Source organism: Emericellopsis cladophorae, assembly GCF_022114955.1.
Source record: "Emericellopsis cladophorae strain MUM 19.33 chromosome Unknown NODE_45_length_187309_cov_120_362465, whole genome shotgun sequence".
NCBI lineage: Eukaryota > Fungi > Ascomycota > Sordariomycetes > Hypocreales > Bionectriaceae > Emericellopsis > Emericellopsis cladophorae.
This window is the reverse complement of record NW_026250970.1, coordinates 632-21703: the sequence shown is the minus strand read 5'-3', so window position 1 is coordinate 21703 and position 21072 is coordinate 632. Positions and strand designations below refer to the sequence as shown.

The following is a 21072-nucleotide window of genomic DNA, read 5'->3' as shown; positions in this document are numbered from 1 at the left end:
ACCTCGAGATTGTTTACCCCCAGCCGCAGTATTCTCGAGCATCAGTTCTTTTCGCTGCGCCAACCCACCCGCGCGCCAGCATTCCTACCACGGTGGCAACCACAATAAACCCGCAACATCGACATTGCAACAACGTCTTTGCCATCTCTGCGACCTTGTTCAACCTCAATCCCGACGCAAGCGACTGCCATGCCGACTCCCAAGCGGTCGTCGCTGCGCAAGCGTCGTGACGTGCAACAGGACCCTCCCTCTTCCGATCCTGCTGAGGAACAAGTAACCCCAACTCGACCAGCCAAGAGGCGACGCAAGGTACGGACAATACCCTTGCCCCTTACTGGGAAACATGATCTGACCATGAATGCAGGAGTCTGACGATGAGCGCCCCGAGACTGACACTGCGCACGATCCCGACACCGAGACCGAACAGACTTCCGCATCCGTCCCGAAAGTTGATGACGATGCGACCCTGACTAAAGTGATCGGATTTCTAAAGACACAGCCTGTACAGGCCAGCAAAGATCACGCCAACTCTATCCACGAAGCCAATGGTGATGGAGTGAAAGCATACGCCAAGATTGCCGCACATGACTGGACGTACTATATCACGAAGCTTTCTGTCAACATTGGTCGTGAGCCCGAGGGCGCAAGCCATGAAGCGATGACTCCAAGCAAGGCAGCCCCCAAGACGAATGGGGACACCGACGAGGACGGGTACGACGACGATCAGGTTCACATCGACCTGGGACCCAGCAAGACTGTTTCACGAGAGCACGCTGTCATCTCTTTCGATGCGCACAACGAGAAATGGGTAATTACTGTTAAGGGTCGAAATGGTGTCAAGGTCGACACGAAGCAGCTGAAGCCCAACGAGACGCATGCTCTCTCAAGCGGCGAAGCCATGGAGATTGGCGGCGTGGAGATGCTGTTTGTTCTTCCTTCAGAGATCAGTCCGCTCCATATCCATCCTACTATCCTGGACAGGGCAGGTCTGGACCCTGGCCCGGGCTTCTTCAGGACGCCCCGCCGTCCTGCTACTTACAACCCGTCCAGCGGGCCACACGGGAACATTGGTACACCACCTTCATCCTTACCGAGTCGTACGGCACTGGCTACAACGAGGTCTCCGCTTCTGAGTACGCCTGGAGCGGTCATCGTGGGCGCCAATGGCGCCGATCTAAGTAAAGAGGAAAACAAGCATATCAAACCACAGTACAGCTACGCACAGATGATTACCCAGGCAATCACATCAGTACCCGAGTCAAAGTTGACATTGAACGGAATTTACACCTACATTGTCAACCAGTACGCGTACTACCGTAACCAGCCCCCGTCGGGTTGGCAGGTATGTTCACACCATGCACTCACTGTCGGATGCAGCAAAGCTAACAGCCCACAGAATTCTATCAGGCACAACCTGTCTTTAAATAAGCACTTTGAGAAAGTCGCCAGATCAACGTACGAACCTGGAAAAGGTGCCAAGTGGCAAATTGTCCCAGAGTCCAAGGAGAACCTCGTCCGGACGGCCTGGCGCATCGGTCGCGGTGGGCATCGTGGTTCGTCTGCGCCCTCCTCACCAGGTAACCTCACCTACTTGGCCTCGGGCCCGCGGGAAATGGCGAGCAATGCTACTCCCATCAGGAACAGACAGAGTTCAATGCTCGGTTCGCCACAACCCAAGTCCTCGCTACCAATGTCGCAGACACCTGACGCGACTTCACAGCAACCTCGACGGGCCAACGCAACCCTGACCGCGGACGGTAGTCCTCTCCCCCGGTCTAAGAAGATTGCCTCGGACGACCCGTCCTTTTCCGTCAACCCCCAATCACCAACCCTGACGTCCTCGTACTACCAAGACGACGCCGGAGGTTCCTTCGTCACGCCAGCGCCCCCTCGGGTGCACCCGCGGTTGGCCCCCCCTAGCACTGCCCAACGGCCCAGTCAGCACATGCCGACAAGCTCACCCGCACCGTTCTGGAGGTATGCGGACTATAACAGCACGCCACTTCGACCTGCGGCGGATGTCGAGCCCGCAGGGAGCCCTACCAAAGGCGCTCCTGCTCTCCCGCCTCCTCAGGACAGCAGCCCCATCCGTGGGCACAGGGCATTGCCCAGCAGTCCTGCACGCGTCGCCAATGAAGAGCGTGCCAAGACAGAGCCTGCTGCGGAAGACGAGGCCCAGGGGGCTGGCGAGGACACTGCAGATCAAGAGGAAGAGGAGTTTGACCTTGCCAAGTGAGTATCATTGTTGACCATGGAAATATTGCAGAGCTAACTCTGGCACAGGGGGTTTCAAAGCATTAACACATACCATGCAGAACCAAGGAATGGTCTGGCTGGTGTCAGCGAAAGATAGAGACTGCTGTTCCTCAAGGCTGGGCTAGCCCACGGCCCGTAATGTTCAAGGCTTTGTAGTACAGTCTGTGTCAGCTTCATGGGTACCGATGTTGGGATAGTCTTAGGAACATGTTTGGAGTCGGAGCGCGACAAACATTGAGCATTGTGTGGAACACGAGAAGGCTTTGTTTGTTATTCGCTTGGTGCAACCATGTTGCCAACATCAGCGCAGCCCCTTGGCGGGAAGAAGAAGAATCCTCAGGGACCATTGAGATTCAAGGACGGAAAGTTCCTTTTGCTCGTTGTTTGTATTGAGTGAAGATATTAACCAAATGTTCCAACGCGACACCCGTATGCTATGCAAATGCCCAACCCCCCTACCTATGACGGAGTCCGACCTTTTTTTCCTTCCCACGTGCCCCCATGACCGCTTCATATTCCCAGCATAGCTCTAAATACGCACCTACATACATGATGTATATATGTTTTTGTATGGATGCGACCCTTGCAGCCCGACTTTATACAGCACTCATGTGTGTTAATACAGGACCAAAGCCATTGGGTGCGCATCCCAATCAGTTGGCGGCACGGCCACGCCTCTTAGGGTTGCCCTGAGCAGGTCGCTTCTTGGATGGCTTGGACTGCTGGTCACCGCCCTCGATGAACTTGATGAGCTCGTCGACGCTGCGGGAATCCACCTGCGGCGCCGTGCGCACGGCGGCGGGCTCCACGACACCGGAGGTGGACGTGGGGAAGCGGATGCCGGAGCGGATGCGCTTCGCCTGGGCGTCCTTTGCGTGCTTAGCGATGGACACGGCATTCTGCGTCAGCTGCTCCAGCCAGGTCTCGGCCTCCTTTGTGTTCTTGTCCTCGGGGCCGAGCTCGGCGTGGAAGACGTTGTACGACTCGCGCATGCGATTGACAGCGGCCTTGGAGTCGTGGTCCAACGCGAGAGCCTGCGCCAGCTGGAAGAGCAGCGTGGCCGAGTTGACGGACTGCTTGCCAAAGACGGACTCGCAGACCCGCAGGGACTCCTCGAACCAGAGGCGGGACTCGTGGTAGCCCTTGACGTGCTGCAGCATGACGGCGGCGTTGTTGAGCGTGGTAATGGAGTCCGGGTGGTCCGGGCCGTAGATGATCTTCCACAGCTTGAGCGCGTGCTTGGTGTAGACCAGGGCATTCTTGCTGTCGCCCGTCTGGTGGAGGAACAGACTCAGGTTGAGATAGTTAAGGAGTGTCTCGGCCGAGTCGACGCCGACTGTCCTCTCGGCGACAACGATGGCCTTGCGGGCGAGCTCGACGGCGGCCTCCTTGTCGTCCAGATTGTAGTAGAGCATCGACAGAGTGTTGTATACGCGCGCGACCTCGGGGTGGAGGATGCCGTAGATCTGCTCGTGCAGGGACAGTGACTCGAGGAGGAGCTCCTGGCCCAGCTTCTTCTGGCCCTGCATCAGCGACAGGCGGCCTGCTTCGAGAGCTTCCTCCGCGAGGGCGCTACGAGGGCACGAGTGCTTGACGACGGGCACAATGTCGACAATGTCGTCGGGGATAAAGGTGGTGGTGCGGGCGGCAGACGGAACAGGCTTGGCGGGGGAGGCCTCGCGGGCCTTGCTCTTCTTCTTCTTCTTGCCGTCAGACTGGCCGTTGGCCTGACCGTTCGTCTTTGTCGCCTCGGGCTTGTTCTCAGCTTGTGGCTCTTCAGCACTCTGGGAAGCGGTGTACGAGTAGTCGCGGGCTTCGAGCTGGATGCCCAAGCGCAGGCAGACCTCACGGAGTTGCTGATTCGGGCGGGTGAAATTGTACCACTCGCCCTCAAGCTCGTGGCGGAAGCGCTTCAGCGCCTGCGCCTCAATCTCCTCGCGGAGACTCACAGGGGTAACCTGTTCGAAAGACCAGTCGGCATCGGGGTACAGGCCCTTGAGGGACTCGTCGACTTGAGCAGCTGGCTTGTTGTTCATCTGGTGACCGAGCAGGCAGTTGAGCAGATGAGCGACACAGGCTGTGGTGGCGAAGACAGGGAGCGTCTTGAGATACTTGGCAGCAACATGCTTGAAGGAGCGAGTGATCATGTCTTGAATGCACAGCTCACGCAGGCACGCCAAGCGGTCATCGGTGCACAGCCAGGCAATGGTGCCCAAGTACCGGACGTTGATGCCGCGCTTGTGTAGGAGGCGGCTCAGGGACTGTCCATCCATGGGGAAGCTGATGTCAGATTCCGTCAACTCCTTTAGGAGCTCGGGAATGATGTTGTCGCGAAGGTACTGTCCAACCTCGCGGACGTTCTTCTCATCTTCGGCCCACTCAGCCTTCTCTTCTTCCGTCTTGGGCTGCTGTCCGCTGAAAGCATCCGGGTTCAAGGCGAACTTGAACTTGGAGACAGCCTCTTGGGTCTTTGCCTTGGACTCTTCCTCTTCCTTCTGCTTAGCAGCCTTTGCTTCTGCAGACTCTTCACCACCCTCGGGCGCGTTTTCGACCTTGGCCTTGGTGTCGTTGCTAACGCCATTGCGGGCCAATTCCTCGTTAACAAACTGCCTCATCTTGAAGCGCGCATAGATGTCAATCAATTCGGGTCGCAGAACCGTCATACGGTGAGGATACGTCGTCGACTCATCATCTTCGTCATCATCCTCTTCCAGCCAGTTGATGTCGAGTGGCGTGATTCGGTAGAGGTCCAGAGCGTATTTGCGGCCATCAGTCCCCATCAAGCCCTTGGTCTCCACGCTGCCTTCGAGGTCGAAGCGCTTGCCCTCCTTGTCCCACACAGGGTGCTTCTTGACCCTCAGGGACTTGGACAAGGTGGCGAAAACCTCAGTGAAACGCTCATCTGCGGCGACGGCGTCCTTGCCGTCCAGAGCACCGTAGTCGATCTGGCTCTCGCCAGGCTCTGGCTGCCTGAAGATACCGGGGACAATACTTTGAGCGACGATGCGCTTGCCAAGGTAATCCACCAAGACAGTGGCAGGGGTGTACAGGCCGTCAATGTCCAGTTGGTTCACTAGCTGCACACCGGCAATGTCCTTGCCTGTGGCGACGCGGGCGGCATCGTCTCCGCCCTCTGAGGTGAACGTGCCGACACCGTCCGCACCGAATGAGAAAAAGATGTTGTTGTAGACAAAGATCTGAGCGTCGCGGCACTCGGTCGGGTTCAGGGGAGGAATCTCGTCACGCGCGATCATGACAGCGCCACGAACAGCGGCGTCATTGTAGTCCGCGAACAGCTTGTTGATAAGACGCTCACGGAAGACACGGTCCTGTACAGACTCCTTGGGCAGCTCCTTTGCGGACGTGAACTCCTCGTTCCAGTCACGCAGAGTGTCCTGGTTGTCGACGCCGGACAGGAGGTATGGCTCCTGGGGCCGGGTTGCATCAGGCACGTGTGTGCAGAGCGACGACGTTGGCGCAGGGACAGCCCATGGCGAGGCGGGAATAGCATTGCTGATCTGGAAAGTGGCCAGGGGGTCGCGCAAGTTGCTGTGCTCCTGTAGCTGAACAAAAGTCTCGGCAAACGATGCGGAGATCTGGGGCAGCAAATCCAGGAGTGAGTGAGCGGCGGCCGCCTTGGGGGCAGGCTTGGGGAAAGGATCCAACTTGGCGTTGGATGACTTGTTGACGAAGAAGCCGGACACGTGAGCAGTAATCTGGTATTGTTCGCCTTCGTTTGTGCCCACGAGGAGGTACAGAAGGTGACCACGCTGGCGCAGGTGAGGAGGTGGAGGGTTCCAAGGCGACAGCGATATGGTCTTGACAGTCTTTGGCGGGGTGCCTGTGAACATGGGAACCAGCGACGTCAGGGACGGGGCTGCCGCAAAGTCATAGTCCTTGACTGGACTCTGAGCCTGCTCAGCGTTGGCCTGTTGCTGTGCATCATGTGTGACTGTCTCGAAAAGAGAGGCTCCGGACAATACGCCCTGTGTGGTGTCTGTCCGATCACCAGCAGCGCCGATCAACTCTCTGATTCTGACCAGGTGAATCCGTGCCTCCTTTTCGGTGTATGGGTCCTGCACAACACGGAATTCGGGCTCGGTGCCAAGGTCGGGGATCTCGGAAAGAGGAATAAAGTCATTGATCTTTTGGCCATTGTGCTCGAGGTGGAAGCAGGTGTACCGGAGGGCTGAGGGAAGGTCAATGATGGACTGTCGAATCTCGTGGACCTGCTCTTGCGTCGAGACCTAGATACGACACATTAGCACCGCCTCGAAGATAAATGCGCAGGCACTGCATACAGGTATTTGGATCTTCTCGGCGTCAGGGTCTGGTAGGACGATTGTGAGGGTCACAAGAGCTATTGGGCCATCAGCAAGTTGGTCGTGTGGTCGGTCTGCTGTAAGCGGGCATTACCGTCGGCGACAGGGTCGGTCTCCTCAGGGACCGCCTCATGCTCACCAGCCTCAGTGTTCTTGTTGGCTAGGGCGAGAAGACTCGTGTCAGCACAATTGCATATTCCAGTGTAACACGAGGAAAGGAAGGCCAGGCGCTGGTCACTACTAGTAAGTAGCTGCAAGGAGGTACGTACCTGGGGCAGAGGTAGGCTCCTCGGCTTTGGTCGCCATGGTGGAAGCCGGAGTACCAGAAGCTCAATGGGGGAATTACAATAATACGGATAGAAGCCGAGAACCGGTTCTTGAGCCAACAAGACCGCAATCGACGTGGTGTATATTAGAAAGGATTCGGGGTTGTTTGTTAGTTCGGGGTTCAGCTCGAGAGGGCGTCACCGAATTTTGGAAATTTTTTGGACCTTCGACAGGCGGGCGGGCGCGGGCAGGCTGAGGCAGGTGGCATCGACTACCCCGGCAATAGCCCGTCATCCGCCGAACCGTAAGCGAAGATCCCGATACCGCACAATGCCAATTGCTATGCTCACTCGCGTCAAAACAGCGACATTTGTAGACCAAGTTGCATTTCTTGATCCTTCCATTGTTCATGCTCTAACTAATACGAACACCGCATTTTCCTTCAATAATTCTGAAGGATAGCTCAGCTATAATCATTAGTCATTGCTTCTCCTTCATTTTAGCTCATGTGTCGATACTTTTCATAATATGGGAAGGACATGCTTGCCGCACCTGCCTCACGCGACGGTGGTACGCGTCGAGACGCAGCTTCACGAGGCCCGACGTCCACCACACCCACGCTGCTAACGACCAGAGTCACTTTCGCAGACGAAACCAGAGATGGATACTGGACTGCTGACCGCTGTGTGGCCCTACTAGCCCAGCTCGAGTCGCAGCTCGCAGCTCTGCGCAGACTGGCTGGTGAGGCAAAGTATTGTGCATCCAACGTTAGCTCAGATGCACCCGCGAATCCGAACGCCAACAAGATTGGCTCAACAATACCCAATGCCAAAAGGAAACGAGTCTACCAAACCTACAGCTCTGACCACGTCCGGAAGAGCAAACAGAGGACAAATCGCACAGCAGCGACGCCTCCACGCAAGTCGCGTGTCTATGGAGAGCTTAGGAGAAGCCAGCAGTCGCCTTCTGCCAACCAACTTGCTGTCATCACGCCCATCTGCGTGAAGAACCGCAGAACCGTTGCTCGTCCATCCGAAACCTACACCACGCAGAACGAACGTTCCGAGCCTCTCGACGACGACGAGCCACCATGTCCTCTCGATGAATCGCTTCAATCTTTTCGTGCCCGCATCGGCGAGGTGCGCTACCGTATTTACGGCACCATCTTTGACTGGCTCAGGGACCTCTTCCTGGCGACAGCAGCGACGCGGAACGACCCTCACTCAAAGTCACTTTTAAGCATGTGCCTGCGGCGGGTGCCAGAATATGCCGAGCGTATTGAAGAATATGATAGGCAAAGATTCGCCGCTGATGCTATGGAGAGGCCCTCCTCTCGCGCAAGCGCTACATTGGATCTTTACTCTCAATTAGAAACACTCGGCCATGGCCCGCGGAGCCGGGCTCTCATTTTACGAGCCATACGCGCTCACGGCGTGCTGATCATAGCGAGGAGCGTCGGAAAAGGCCTCCTCGACCCTTCATTCACCAGCCTGCTCGTGGACTTGTGCTTGAGCATGGGTTGCGTTCGCGAAGCTGTGCGCATCACCAGCGCAATTGCATGGCCATTACCTCGGCCACGGAAGGCTACGAGTTATCTGGCTGAGAGCTCACGGTCCCTGCCAACCCATGCCTTGCTGTCTGTTCTAAGTGAGCGGAGCGGTCGTCGATGCGGACTCGTATTTGGTCATGTTTCAGACCTACTCAAAGAGAAACGGCTCCCCCCGTCGTGGATCCACACAGGCCCCTTCACCGAAGTCTTGACATATGCCGTCAAGGCCGTCAGAGATGGGCCATGTGCCGCCGCGGCAGTTGAATTGCTGGCTCTCAGCGCCAACTTGGCCATGCACGGCAACAGCTCACAATTGCAGGCCGAGAGAGGCGGTTGCCGTTACCAGACACTGGTACGCATCGCGGCAGGCTTAGGTACAGCAGCCATCATGGCTAGAAGAAGAAACGAGAGCTCTGCCGCGCAAAGCGGCTCCCTCAAACGGCTCTGCTATACCCTGAGATTGTGCGCCAGCCGTTCCTGCGAGCAGTCGTTGAAACAAAGAGGCCCAAGGGCCTTTCTCTTTGCTTTTGCAGAACTCATTGTCTTCATCGACTCCGAACACTGTGCGTTTGACGCACAAAAGACAGTGTCACACATCTTGACCACTACATTAGAATCGCAGGACGAGTATTTGTATCTTGCGCTGCGTCTGATGCGGGCCATGGGCCGGGTATTAGCGCGCGGAAAGGACGCCTCTTATGCCCATGTTGACCTTGTACAGTTCTCCAGAGGATTGAAATGGCAGCGACTGCCGGTTTGGTTTCTTCAGGGGCTCGATGAAGCCGAAAGAGACCTTGGTTTCGTTTTACATGCTTCAAATAAGGCGCCAGGGGCTGGCGCTCCCGCAGCTGGGGCGTGGACACCACCACCGGGCTGGGTTTGGGAGGACGGCATAGGCGAATGGACTCGCAGCGCTTCTTGAAAACCGGAACATATGTTGTGACGCTTCCCCTCAATATCGGACCATGGGTCGTCAGCCTTTGTCAGGACTCAGATAGCGTTCTCCACCCCGGCCGGAGACTTGGCTGAACAAGGCTCCCCATGCCGATGTTTAATAATGCACAAACATGACAGGCTTGACAGCCCCGAGGTTCAGAGAGGTACGTACATGTACGTTCGTGTAATGCGGAGAACTTTAAAGATGAGCGGGCCACGCTCATCTCACGGGCTGTTTCATACATATACATGTGTTGGTTCAATGACCACGGGTCATTATATTCAACTTTGTGCACAAGTGACAGCATGCGTGCAACGAGCTCGAGCGTATCTTGACTACCGTAAACAGACCCTGAGTGCAGAATTCCCAACTTCTCGTTGGATTCATATCGGCAAGAGACCCGACTCATCGCCTGGGCAGTGGACCATCCCGAGCCAACAGCCACCGCCCTGGCTTGTTGGCTGAGTGCCAACGTGGCTGGCGGTTACTGCCAGTCAAGCATCCGGCGCATACCAGGGCGGAGGCCATGATTGGACGGCACGCATTGAACGGTTGTTTCACATTAAAAGACTCGGGCACCACAGCAGCTGTCTTTTTCGATGGCTGCAGAGATTTGCGTCGACGTTTGTTGTTGATAGAGAGCCAGCCATGTCATGCAGCGTCAATTACGGATAATAAACATCCTTCTCTGTTTCTGCGCTCCGAGTTGGCGGCTGCCAGGGATCGCCATCTGCCGACAGAACGACAGGGGCTTGCTTCCGCAATCCACAAAGTCGCCCAGCTCAATCTACGTATCGTCGCAGCGAATCGGGCAATGAATCCTACCGTCATCGTAGTAGCTGGCATGCACGATTATGAGCACACGCTGGTCTTGCCATACGGCTGCGAGAATTGTCCAAGCCGGCTGGCAGCATAGACACGTAGCCAGCCCAGCCCGCCAGCCCGCAGACAAACAAGCCCTGGACAGCTGGCACCCGGCCACGCCTGACCAGGACATGGACCCGTCGGCCGTGAAACACGACAAACAAAGGTGAGCTTTTGTGAGTTCCAGATCTCGTTTCGGGCCAAGGAACCGGGGCCAGAGCGCGGTGGGGATCGCCGCCCTTGGCACCAGGCACTGTTGGCAGGGCCCCCTTTCCGAGCATCGATCCATACCCCAAAGGGCTGGCTCATGAACATCCAAAACACAAGCCCTCCCGCTGCCGTTTTCCAATCCACTTGCGCGTGCCAGTTCGATCTGGTGCTCGTCTTTCATTTCACTCAGACTTTCATTCATCTCTGGGCAGTGCCTTGCTTGAATCCTTGTCCCGGTGTCTTGGATCAAATTCTTGCCTGTGGCCCACGAGCTGGTTCTCAGTTTTCTCACTCTCTCATCTGTAGACTGTCTCTCATTTTCAAGTCACCCTACCTCGACTCGTCTCCCTGCTCTGGTCAGTAGTCAGTCACGAAGGACGCCCTTCTTTCTTCAATCCCCCGTGGCCAGACACAAACATCAACGACGCAGCCTTTTCGATCCCTGCCAGTCGACACTCGCCCTCTGCACTGCGGGTGATCTGCCTCTGCGCCCGTGGCGATCCTGTCATTCCTTTGCAAACAAAGATCACACATGCATAAAAACACACATATGCACACGCACCGCTCGCACTCGCCTATCATGGATGCTGGCAATCCTACGGTACAGGCGCGAGGAGGTGGGTATGAGATGACACCCGAGCAGATCGCTGCAGCCATCCAAGCCAGTAGCGACAATGAGAGGTTGTCCGACTATCTCTACATCATCTGTGGTGCTGTCTCTGCAGCAGTCATTCTCTGGAAAATATTCGACGTCACGTCGAAATGGGTTCGCACCGTGGTCTGTGTCAACGATGACCATCAACGGTACTTTACCCAGCCTCGCCCAAAGGCCGCCTTTATCAAGGAAAACATCCTCTACGCACCGGTCAGTATCATGTACTGCCATGTAGACGACGGACGCTGACAGCGCTACCAGATCTTCCGCAAGCGACACAACCGAGAGATCCAACTCAGCAGCGCCATCAACGTGGGCACGCTCCCCAGCAGATTCCAGCTCCTCTTCCTCGTCGCCTACTTTGCCACCAACGTGGTCTTCTGCTGCATCGACCTCAACTTCTCCTTGACCTACGAAGAAGTAGCTCGTCTGCTGAGAAACCGTACAGGCGTGCTGTCGGTTGTGAACATGATCCCGCTGTTTCTCCTGGCTGGCAGGAACAACCCTCTCATCACGCTTCTCGGCATCTCCTTTGACACCTGTGAGTGGCCGTGACCCTTTCGAGGTACCGAAGCATACTAACAACCTCCAGACAACCTGATTCACCGATGGATGGGGCGAATCGTCATCTTGGAGGCTGTGGCCCACACGCTCGCCCATCTCGCCAAGGGTGGATGGGGCGACGCTGTACCCGGCATCTTCGCCAGCCCCTTTCTCCTCTGGGGGTTCATCGCCACCATCGCCTTTGTCTTTCTCGGCATCCAGGCATGGAGTCCGATTCGCCACGCCTTCTACGAAGTCTTCAAGATCCTCCACATCGCCGTCGCCGCCCTCTCCCTCGTCGGACTCTGGTATCACATCAAGCTCGGCGAGCTTGATCAGATGCGCTACCTCTACGCCGTCATGGGCCTCTGGGTGGCCGACCGCGGCGCCCGCGTGCTCCGCCTCGTGTACAACAACATCGGCCTGCGCCAGCGAACGAGAACGGTACTCGAGGCCTTGCCCGGCGACACGGTCCGAGTCACAATGACCCTGGCCCGCCCATGGCGCGCACGCCCAGGCCAGCACGCCTACCTGTACTTCCCCACTATGAGCTTGTGGCAGTCCCACCCCTTCTCCGTTTCCTGGGTGGACGACACCGACGACGTGACCTCGGACAGGCTTGCCAGCAACCACCAGGACCGGGCGGCGATGCGGAAGATGCAGGTGGCTTTTGTCATCAGGGCGCGCACAGGGTTCACCAACACGTTGTACCAGAAGGTCGCCAAGGCGCCTGGCGGCCGGATGGACGCCATGTGCTTCGTGGAGGGCCCCTACGGCGTGTGCCAGCCGCTTGACTCGTACGGCACCGTCGTGCTGTTCGCGGGCGGTGTCGGCATCACGCACCAGGTTCCCTACATCAAGGAGCTGATCCAGGGCTACGCGCAGGGCAAGGTCGCCACGCGCAAGATCACCCTCGTGTGGACGATCCCCAGCCCGGAGCACCTGGAGTGGATCCGCCCCTGGATGACATCGATCCTGTCCATGGACAAGCGCCGGGACATTCTGCGCGTGTCCATCTTTGTGACCAACCCCCGGTCGACCAAGGAGATTCACAGCCCGTCGTCGACCGTGCAAATGTTCCCGGGCCGCCCCAACATCGAGACCCTCCTGTCGCGCGAGCAGGAGCAGCAGGTGGGCTCGTGCTGCGTCACGGTCTGCGGGCCCGGCGCCCTCGCGGACGAAGTCAGGCGGGTGGTGAGGAGCAAGCAAAGCCGCAGCAGCATGGATTTCATCGAGGAGGCCTTCTCCTGGTAGGAGTCGCAAGAGACCTAGATACCTTTTGATGTACATATTCAGAGTTTGCCGAACGCATCACAACCCCGGAGAGAGCGGACAGGCAGTCATTACAGACGGGATTACATACACATGTGTGCATTCATGCATTGCCTTTACACCTAGCTGACTGTGATTTCGCCCACATCGCGCCTGTGAATCTTTGCAGTGATTAATGGGCATCACTGCGGCTTCTATCGCTTCTGTGAAAGCTTGCCGAGCTCGGCTGCAGGGTCTGGCTGCATGGTCATCCGCGAAGGATCATTTACCTCAATCGACAACGTGCGCATCAGCCACCCCTGGCAGATGCCACTCGCGATCACCGATTCATAGTACGTACTAGCCAATCTGCGATGCCTGTTGATCGTAAGCCAGAGCGGCAGTTGGCTCGAGATAATGGTTCTTGTGACGCCTTGCACAGAACACGCTCTGAAGCTCAAGTAGCTGACGGATACACCCTCTAGTCGTGTAGGCCAGTAGCCTCCGTTAAATCTGGCAGAAATTGGAAGTGGTCATGCCGCTGCTGAGGAGATGAGACACAATCGCCAGACACGAGCTGGAATGGATTGGCATCATGGATCATGGTCGGTGTGGAGTCTGGGCACAGGTGAAAGCTTCAAGAAATACGTGAAGGATGCCGCCCAGAGCGGGGGGGAACTGTCTAAGCGGGTGATGCGCATAACGGGTTATCGTCGTTCCTGCATGGACTCTCGGTCAGCTGCGAGCGTCACGCGAGGCGACAATAGGCTCCGAGTCTATTGAGCATCTGCCCGCAGAATACGGGCGCTCAATTCTGTGTCCTTGGAGTTCGCGCGGAGAAAGGCTCAGTCTCTCCCTCTCAATCTTTGTCTACATTTGCCATCTGTCCCATCGCTTGCTTGCTTCATCGCCCACCCACGGCAAGCTACCTTATTGCCCCCCCAACTCCGACGGTCGGCCACTTGGCGTCATCCCGAGGCATCATGGCCACACGAACAGCCATCCCCTTCCTCGTGGGGATGATGCTGCTGACAGGCGTCTGCAACACCCTCCTGACCAAATATCAAGTACGTCGTAGACCATAGCTGCGAGGAATTCCCAGATCGTTGGTGTGTTGACCAACAATGTGCAGGACAACCAATGCGTGCGCGACTGCGAGAATGTGAACCCGAACAAGCGAAAGGCCTTTGAGCAGCCTGTCCTGCAAACGGCGCAGATGTTCGTCGGAGAAATGGGATGCTGGCTCGTCGTTGGTCTCCTGGCCCTCCGGACGCGCTTCTTCTCCAACAAGTCCCCGGCGGCGCGCGGCTACGAGGCTGTCGACACGCACGATCGCGGAGACAGTGATCCCATTGCAGAGGATATGGAGGGATCTTTCAAGGGCCAATCGGTCTTGCGCGGTGCCAGGGTCACTCTGCTGGCACTGCCAGCCATCTGCGACAGTACGAAGGCCCCCTAAGCGTCGCTTTGACTACAAAGTACCTTTCATAGCTGACATCTGTGCCAGTTTGTGGCACGACGTTGATGAACGCCGGTCTGTTGCTGGTCGCCGCGTCCATCTACCAGATGACCCGAGGCGCCCTCGTCCTCTTCGTTGGGCTCTTCAGCGTCGTATTCCTCAAGCGCCACCTCCACCTTTTCCAGTGGCTGTCGCTGGTCGGTGTCGTGCTCGGCGTAGCTGTTGTCGGCCTGTCGGGGGCCATCTGGCCGGACGAGCAGAAGATCCCGCAGGACGGGAAATTCAGCGACGATGCCGAGGTCGGCGGATTGTCTGACACGGCGGCGGCGGTGATTGGCGTGCTCCTCATCGCCGGCGCGCAGATCTTCACGGCGACGCAGTTCGTCTTGGAAGAGTGGATCCTCGAGCACTCAGACATTGAGCCGCTGCGTGTTGTGGGCTGGGAGGGTATCTTTGGGTTCAGCGTGACGATGCTTGTCATGGTCGTGCTGCACCTGGCCATTGGCCGTACGGATGCCGGACGCTATGGGTACTTTGATGCCGTTGAGGGCTGGCGGCAGATGACGACGAACCCCAAGATTGGGTACACCAGTCTCCTGATCATGATCAGCATTGGGTAAGCGGCCTGCACTTTTCGAGGGAAGAATCTTTCTGATACTGACATTTCCAGTGGTTTCAACTACTTTGGCCTCGCGGTCACTCGCACCGTGAGCGCGACCTCGCGATCAACCATTGACACATGCCGCACGCTCTTCATCTGGATCGTCTCGCTTGGCTTGGGCTGGGAGAAGTTCAAGTGGCTGCAGATTGTCGGCTTCGCTCTCCTGGTCTACTCGACTTTCCTCTACAATGGCATCGTCCAGCCGCCTCTCAAGTGCTTGCAGACGGACGAGGAGATAGAGGAGCTGTTGCCAGAGGATCCCATTGAGCGGACCCATTAGCAGCGTTCATGTCTTTTTCTTTTATCGGATCTCTCATTACCATATACGACTTCATCTGATTGGACATCATGGGACGGCGTTCAGGTTACCCCGTACTGGGTTTACGATCTCACCTTGGCCGATGATGCATGCGCCATGTGTATGCACAATAAATTGTATATTTGACCATTGTGATTCGGTTCGGTGCCTGATTCAGTCATGAGTTGTCTAATTTAAAACAACAAACAAAAACGCCGACTCCCATTGCGCGCGCCCAAGCAAAGCCCATCATGTGATCCCAACGCCGAACAAGTACCCTGCAGGGCCCCTCAAGAAACAGTACATAGCAGCTCGGCTTCTAGAATAAACTTGCCCTCCTTGTATTTCTCCGACTGCTCAAAAGCCCTGTCGTACGTCCAGCCGACCGTCTCCTTGCACTGTCGACACGAAATGTCCCGGACAATGTGGCGGCCTGTCGTCATGGCCCGCTCCGAGGGAGTGCCGGCGTCGTAGTTGACAACGCTGTGGAACAGAAAGGCCTTACCATGCTGCCCCCTGAAACTCTAGATTGAAAGTCAGCGACGCAAGATGGGCGGGTAGTAAGGGCGTGCGGGCGGGCATCACTCACACGACTCATAATATCCTCTTGGTTGGCGAGGTGCGTCTTGCAGTTCTTGCAGCCGTATATTTTGTCACTGGTGAGATATGTGTTGTAGGAGAGACCCATGATGACCGCGGTTTTGGATGCGAGACGATGCCGATGGTCTGCTTTGAGAGGAGATGAGGAACTGATTGACGAAAGACGTGGTCAAGTCACCGGGGTGTGATGATTGACGGTTGAGTAAGACGGGGGGGGGTTGCTGGCTGGGGTGTTGACTCAGGCGCAGGCCGGCGAGTGTGGCGTTTGCACCACCCGTCGCCGGTTCCTCCGGCCGGTTTCTGATGTGAATAATAAGGATTAATTACGCGTGTACTGTGCTCGTGTTATTATGCATGCTGTCAGAAAACAGTCGAGGCATGCCACGACTTATCAAGGACGCTATTCAAGGTCAGATGCCTCGGTCATGTGCAACAGGCTGACTCCTTCCGGGTATGTGCCAACAGGCGGGGCGAGAACGCGAGAACGAGCATCATGCTCCGATAGGCACGATACGAGACCAGAGCCTAAATGTTGAATACTTCAATAACTATAATTCATGGAACGCCGCATGTTTTCCCCCACCCAAAAGGAATGCGTGCTCTATTCTAAAGTGTCTAGGGTTGTCCGCGATCGATACACTGCTAAATGATGTGCTCGTCGTTATCATTCCGCCCCGCCTTCTTGCTGCGCTTCTCCTCTTTGCCAGCGATGTTATTGTAGTGGTATATCCCCAGTTCGCGATCTTGGTGCAGACGCTTGAGATCCTCTGCGCTCACGGGGACACCCTCGACGCTCTTGACTTTCTTGCCCTCGGCAAACATGATCCACCCTCCGTAGCCGGCCACAAGGCAGGCGAGGCCGACGAAGAGTCCCGTCGTCCAGCTCGGGCGGTCGTACCGGTTCAACGCCCACATGAAGGTCGCGAGACAAATCTGGAAGAACGTATTCCACACCATGAGCCAGATGACGAGGTCGAGCTTCCAGAGCTTGGTGGGCGGTGCGCGGACCCCCGTCAGTGGTGGATCGGGTGTCTTGGTCAAGGGAAACGGCAGAACATGTTCGTCGACATTTGTCGGCTCGGTCTTGGGCCCAATGCTCGGGTCAAGCGTCTCGGATCCTTGCAGTCGAAACCAGCCGGCATGGATGCCCGCGAGTCGGCGCAGGTGAATGTGGCTTCCGCGCATTCGAAATTTCAACAGGTAGTAGAGGTCGCGAAAGCGCCAAGGCGCGAGACCAAAGCCTGTCACACAGAACAGGGCGTTCAGGATCTGGGAGTCCCATTCTATCCACTTCCTCCTGGGCGAGTTGATGTCGTTACAGGTGGGATAGCACATGGCGGGGGCTACATAGAGCGGTCAGCGATGGCACGAGATTGCCGAGACGGAAAGGGGGAACCGCAACGTACCGGCATTGCATAGGAGCAAGAACAGCATGCCGCCCCATGCCACAATGTTGAGTCCGTATATCGTCACGACAAAGCCCAAGGGGGTTGTAAAGTACTTCCAGAACGCAACCAGCCCCAACTTGGTAGACTGCCAGGCGCTGTGAGGCGGAGGAAAGTGATAGCCATTGCGGTACGGCGCCGCGGCGGCTGGCTCTTCTGAGAATTTGGCGACGTTGGTGAGGTTGCGCTCAGTATCGGCCCGCGATGGTGTGACCTCGCATGATTCCTCCTGTATGGTGGAGGAGTCGCTGACTTTGGCTTCACTGACAGCAGGCGTGGGGAACACCTTGGCAGGTTGACTCGCAAAGATGGTTGACGCAATATTGCCAGTGGCGGCGGAGAAGCCTTCAGGGAGGCGGGACTGCTCGAAGGAATCGGAAAGGCCTCGCACTCGGCCGGTCACAGGCGTGGATGTTGAGGACCGCGCTGTTGGCGAGGCCGCCCTTGCTTGCTCTGTGGTTGGTGTGCCGTCGCCCGCGCCCACGACCGCCTGCTGGCTGGTTGTCGCTGTCATTGAGGGACGAGAGATAGTAATGACCCGACGAAATCTGCTACTCGATTAAGGTTGGGCTCGATGGATGACCTATGATAATAGAACGATTGAACTTTGTTGGCGATGAGAAACCAAAGCAGGGCAAACGATCATGAGGCGACGCACCCTCCAGAGAAGGGGGAGGGCGCTTTCATCATATACCTTGGTCTCACTTAGGTGGCGGGAGGAGTAGCGTGAGTGCTCAATGCGTACGAAGGCTCGGCCCAGTTTTTAAGCTACGACTGGAGCCATCTTGCCAACGGCTAGGCAATCTCAAGCCGCAGGCCAGACTCCAGTAGGGGCCTGTAATTAGGGCCCTGTTTTGCAGCGTGCACCGCCCGGCGCCCAAGTCCACTGCGCCCGGGGCCGGACTTCACCGAGGACTGGACGTTCCAGTCTAGCGGGCATGGCAAAAGGGGGCTCAGCCGGCAAACATAAAAATGTACACGCGCCCACGCGCAGCCCTTGAAAACTCGTCATCGCCATGGATTGCCATGATCGACTGACGACTGGACTGGCGCGTCGACGCATCGGCCCCGGACTTTGATTTCGGCATTCTCGCGTTCCTCGCACATCTCGCATTGGTCCCTGAGAATCTTCACACTAATAAGCCCGTATCGGGCCACGAACGGCCGAAGGCTGCTCCACTCGCCAGAAAACTCGAACTGGAAATCATCACGGAGAACACAAGTCGCTGCAAACCTGCACCTAGACCAGGCCCTCGGCACTTACGCCCTCGAAAGCGATGACTACGTTCAGCGAGCCTCCCAAGGCTGTCGTCCACCTCACATCGACCGTCCTCTCCAACCTCGAGGACCAGCATGACTGGAGCCATCTCGAGATTAGCAATGCGCGCAGCGGACGGCCACTGATCAGCGGCCTCCCCCCACGACGCCTGTACACGCACCCGGACGATCAGATTGCGGCTCTGGAGCACGAACACAAGACGGGCGAGCGCATTTTCCAGGACGCGGAGACTGAATGGGTACTGGCCGTGCATCTGGCCGAGAAATGGACGCTGGCCGACTTTGCATCCGTCTTTGATTCCATCGAGCACACTGGACCCCGAGCCAAGAGGATCGTTCTCGCGACTGTGCACAATGACTCTACGATTGTGTACTATCTAATGCACGAGGGCATGGTCAAGCCCCGGCAGAATTAAAGAGCGTCTTGCGCCTGGCATGGTGCTTTGCTTCTTCCTTTACACGGTGAAGACTACCTTTTGCACTTGTCTCTTGTCGAAGAGGTCGTACGCCTCGACGGCGTCGGAAAGGGGCATGATCTTGTCGAACATGAAGCTAGGGGCCGTGTCAGCAGCACAACTCTCGTTCTCGGGACAGGGCAGACATACTTCAGTTTCTCGTGGTATCTCTCCAGGATGTCCAGCGCTTCCGCAAAGACCTTGCGCACCGGGCATCGTCCCATCTGGAAACGCAAATTTTTGCTTGGCTGGTGTCAGTTGGATTGCTACCACCAAGAAAGGTTCCGACTCACTCGTATCCTTCAGTCGCGGACCAGGGGATCTGTGCTGCGCGTCAGTACACACGGAAACAAATTCCCGGGGGAGCACCAGCACCAGCCTACCTCCGCGTTGTGGACGCCAATGCTGCTGATGACACCAAATGGGCGCACCAAGTCAAAGGCGGTTCGGAGAGCGGGCGACAGACCGACGACCTCGACGACCATGTCGGCGCCGCGACCTTCTGTGACCTCCATGACGCGCGCCTTCATGCCGGCCGGGTCTTTCTGGAAGTTCAGAGGTTCGGCGCCGAGCTTCCTGGCAATGTCGAGGCGACTGTCGACGCTGTCGACGACAAATAGGTGTTTCGGCTTAAAGTGGAGGGCGGAAAGGGCCGCGCAGCAGCCGACAGGGCCGGCGCCGATGATGACCATGGTGGACTGGCTCACGTCGGCCCCTTGCGCCATGGCCAGGGCGCTCTTGACACCGTAGAAGCCGGTGGGGAGAATGTCAGCCATGAGGATGAGGGCGTTTTCAGGGACGCTGCTGGGCGCCTTCATGACGGTCCCGTCCGCGTGGGGGATCCGCACGTATTCAGCCTGGCCTCCATTGAGGTTCGGGGAGCCGAAACATGCACTCTCCACGCATCGTGCCGTGTCACCCTGACGGCAGTACCAACACTGGCCGCTGTGTGTATTTCTGTGAGCGACTGTTCTGTTCTGCGCAACGTGGTGATGGCGGCCAACAAACGTACCATGATACGGTGAATGGGCAGACAATCTTGTCACCGACGGCGACGGTCTGGACGCCGGCGCCTGCCTCGATCACATGGCCTACGAACTCGTGGCCCATGATGGGGCCGGGGTCGGTGGGCTCAAGGCCTCGATAGATGTGCAAGTCTCTTTACCACGGACGGAGCACCCCGGTCAGCATTGGGGGTGGTCGAATCAAGTGGTGGCATGGCATGGCGACTTACGAACCGCATAGTGCCGTGGCTTGCACCTTGATGACAATGTCCCGCTCATGGGCCACTTTTCGATGATCCCGTCAGCCACTGTCCAGAGCCCCAGCGTCTTACAAGACATGATAGTAGATTGCTTGCAGCGTTTCCTACCCTTGGGGATTGGGCGGTCCTGAACTGAGACCTTGTACGGCCCGTCGAAGACGACCGCCTTCATTGTCCCGGAGCCGTTCGACATGGTTGGCGTGGACGACTTGCGAATGAGCGTGCGTTGTTGGTCTTAGCGTACGTACTGTCTGTCGACACCAACCAACGTGGAGGGGGGTCTATCGGTAATGGCCTGTACCGTCCCTGTGAGTTGCGCAACACACGAGAATCAAGATTGCGGCGAATTGGTGCTAGTCTACGGAGTAGGGCAGGCGGACAGACGCTGCCGTTCTCCGAGCACGACAAACTGGAAAAGCGGGGGTGGAGAGATATCAGGGCCGTCAGCCAGCCAGTTGTGTGTGTACATGTGCGTAAAATGCTACGGATCTTTACCTAACGTATCGTGCGTACGTAGTATTACGGAGTATACGTGCTACTAACCTGCTGCATGCCTTCTCCGCCCGCGCCTGGTGATCTGGGTCCTGGGATGAGGCTCTCTGTCATCAGCCTCAGCCGTGAGTTTAATCAGACAACGTGGACTGAAACTCTTGGCATCATCATAGTCTGTGCGTGCTGGCCAAGGACTGGAGGGTTGCGACACTCGTCTTTGGATGCGAGGGAGCTCGCTCTGATTACTTTACCCTAGCCATGGGGCT

The 21072-nt window shown here is 57.0% G+C and overlaps 8 protein-coding genes across 8 annotated transcripts; 4 read left to right on the top strand and 4 right to left on the bottom strand.

Annotated features, from left to right (window-relative positions):
- Window positions 1-189: 189 nt before the first annotated feature.
- Window positions 190-2236, top strand: J7T54_002778 (Fork-head transcriptional regulator-like protein; the record flags this gene model as incomplete). Its single annotated transcript, XM_051508485.1, has 3 exons — window positions 190-309; window positions 365-1342; window positions 1397-2236. The coding sequence occupies 3 exons, from the start codon at window positions 190-192 to the stop codon at window positions 2234-2236; spliced, it is 1938 nt and encodes a 645-aa protein (XP_051360366.1).
- A 673-nt stretch (window positions 2237-2909) lies between these two features.
- J7T54_002777 (protein TIF31) lies at window positions 2910-6884 on the bottom strand (the record flags this gene model as incomplete). Its single annotated transcript, XM_051508484.1, has 4 exons — window positions 2910-6503; window positions 6558-6616; window positions 6673-6738; window positions 6848-6884. The coding sequence occupies 4 exons, from the start codon at window positions 6882-6884 to the stop codon at window positions 2910-2912; spliced, it is 3756 nt and encodes a 1251-aa protein (XP_051360365.1).
- Window positions 6885-10985: 4101 nt separating this feature from the next.
- Window positions 10986-12857, top strand: J7T54_002776 (Ferric/cupric reductase transmembrane component-like protein; the record flags this gene model as incomplete). Its single annotated transcript, XM_051508483.1, has 3 exons — window positions 10986-11270; window positions 11322-11601; window positions 11653-12857. 3 exons carry the CDS (start codon window positions 10986-10988, stop codon window positions 12855-12857), a joined length of 1770 nt encoding a protein of 589 aa, XP_051360364.1.
- A 980-nt stretch (window positions 12858-13837) lies between these two features.
- Window positions 13838-15254, top strand: J7T54_002775 (uncharacterized protein; the record flags this gene model as incomplete). Its single annotated transcript, XM_051508482.1, has 4 exons — window positions 13838-13921; window positions 13987-14296; window positions 14362-14929; window positions 14984-15254. 4 exons carry the CDS (start codon window positions 13838-13840, stop codon window positions 15252-15254), a joined length of 1233 nt encoding a protein of 410 aa, XP_051360363.1.
- Window positions 15255-15562: 308 nt separating this feature from the next.
- J7T54_002774 (peptidylprolyl isomerase) lies at window positions 15563-15960 on the bottom strand (the record flags this gene model as incomplete). The annotated part of the gene is made up of 2 exons (XM_051508481.1): window positions 15563-15796; window positions 15862-15960. 2 exons carry the CDS (start codon window positions 15958-15960, stop codon window positions 15563-15565), a joined length of 333 nt encoding a protein of 110 aa, XP_051360362.1.
- Window positions 15961-16514: 554 nt separating this feature from the next.
- J7T54_002773 (uncharacterized protein) lies at window positions 16515-17831 on the bottom strand (the record flags this gene model as incomplete). The annotated part of the gene is made up of 2 exons (XM_051508480.1): window positions 16515-17215; window positions 17279-17831. The coding sequence occupies 2 exons, from the start codon at window positions 17829-17831 to the stop codon at window positions 16515-16517; spliced, it is 1254 nt and encodes a 417-aa protein (XP_051360361.1).
- A 763-nt stretch (window positions 17832-18594) lies between these two features.
- Window positions 18595-19011, top strand: J7T54_002772 (uncharacterized protein; the record flags this gene model as incomplete). Its single annotated transcript, XM_051508479.1, has 1 exon — window positions 18595-19011. The coding sequence occupies one exon, from the start codon at window positions 18595-18597 to the stop codon at window positions 19009-19011; it is 417 nt and encodes a 138-aa protein (XP_051360360.1).
- A 39-nt stretch (window positions 19012-19050) lies between these two features.
- J7T54_002771 (Zn-dependent alcohol dehydrogenase) lies at window positions 19051-20507 on the bottom strand (the record flags this gene model as incomplete). Its single annotated transcript, XM_051508478.1, has 7 exons — window positions 19051-19147; window positions 19201-19293; window positions 19344-19372; window positions 19434-19995; window positions 20063-20209; window positions 20285-20339; window positions 20423-20507. 7 exons carry the CDS (start codon window positions 20505-20507, stop codon window positions 19051-19053), a joined length of 1068 nt encoding a protein of 355 aa, XP_051360359.1.
- Window positions 20508-21072: the final 565 nt, after the last annotated feature.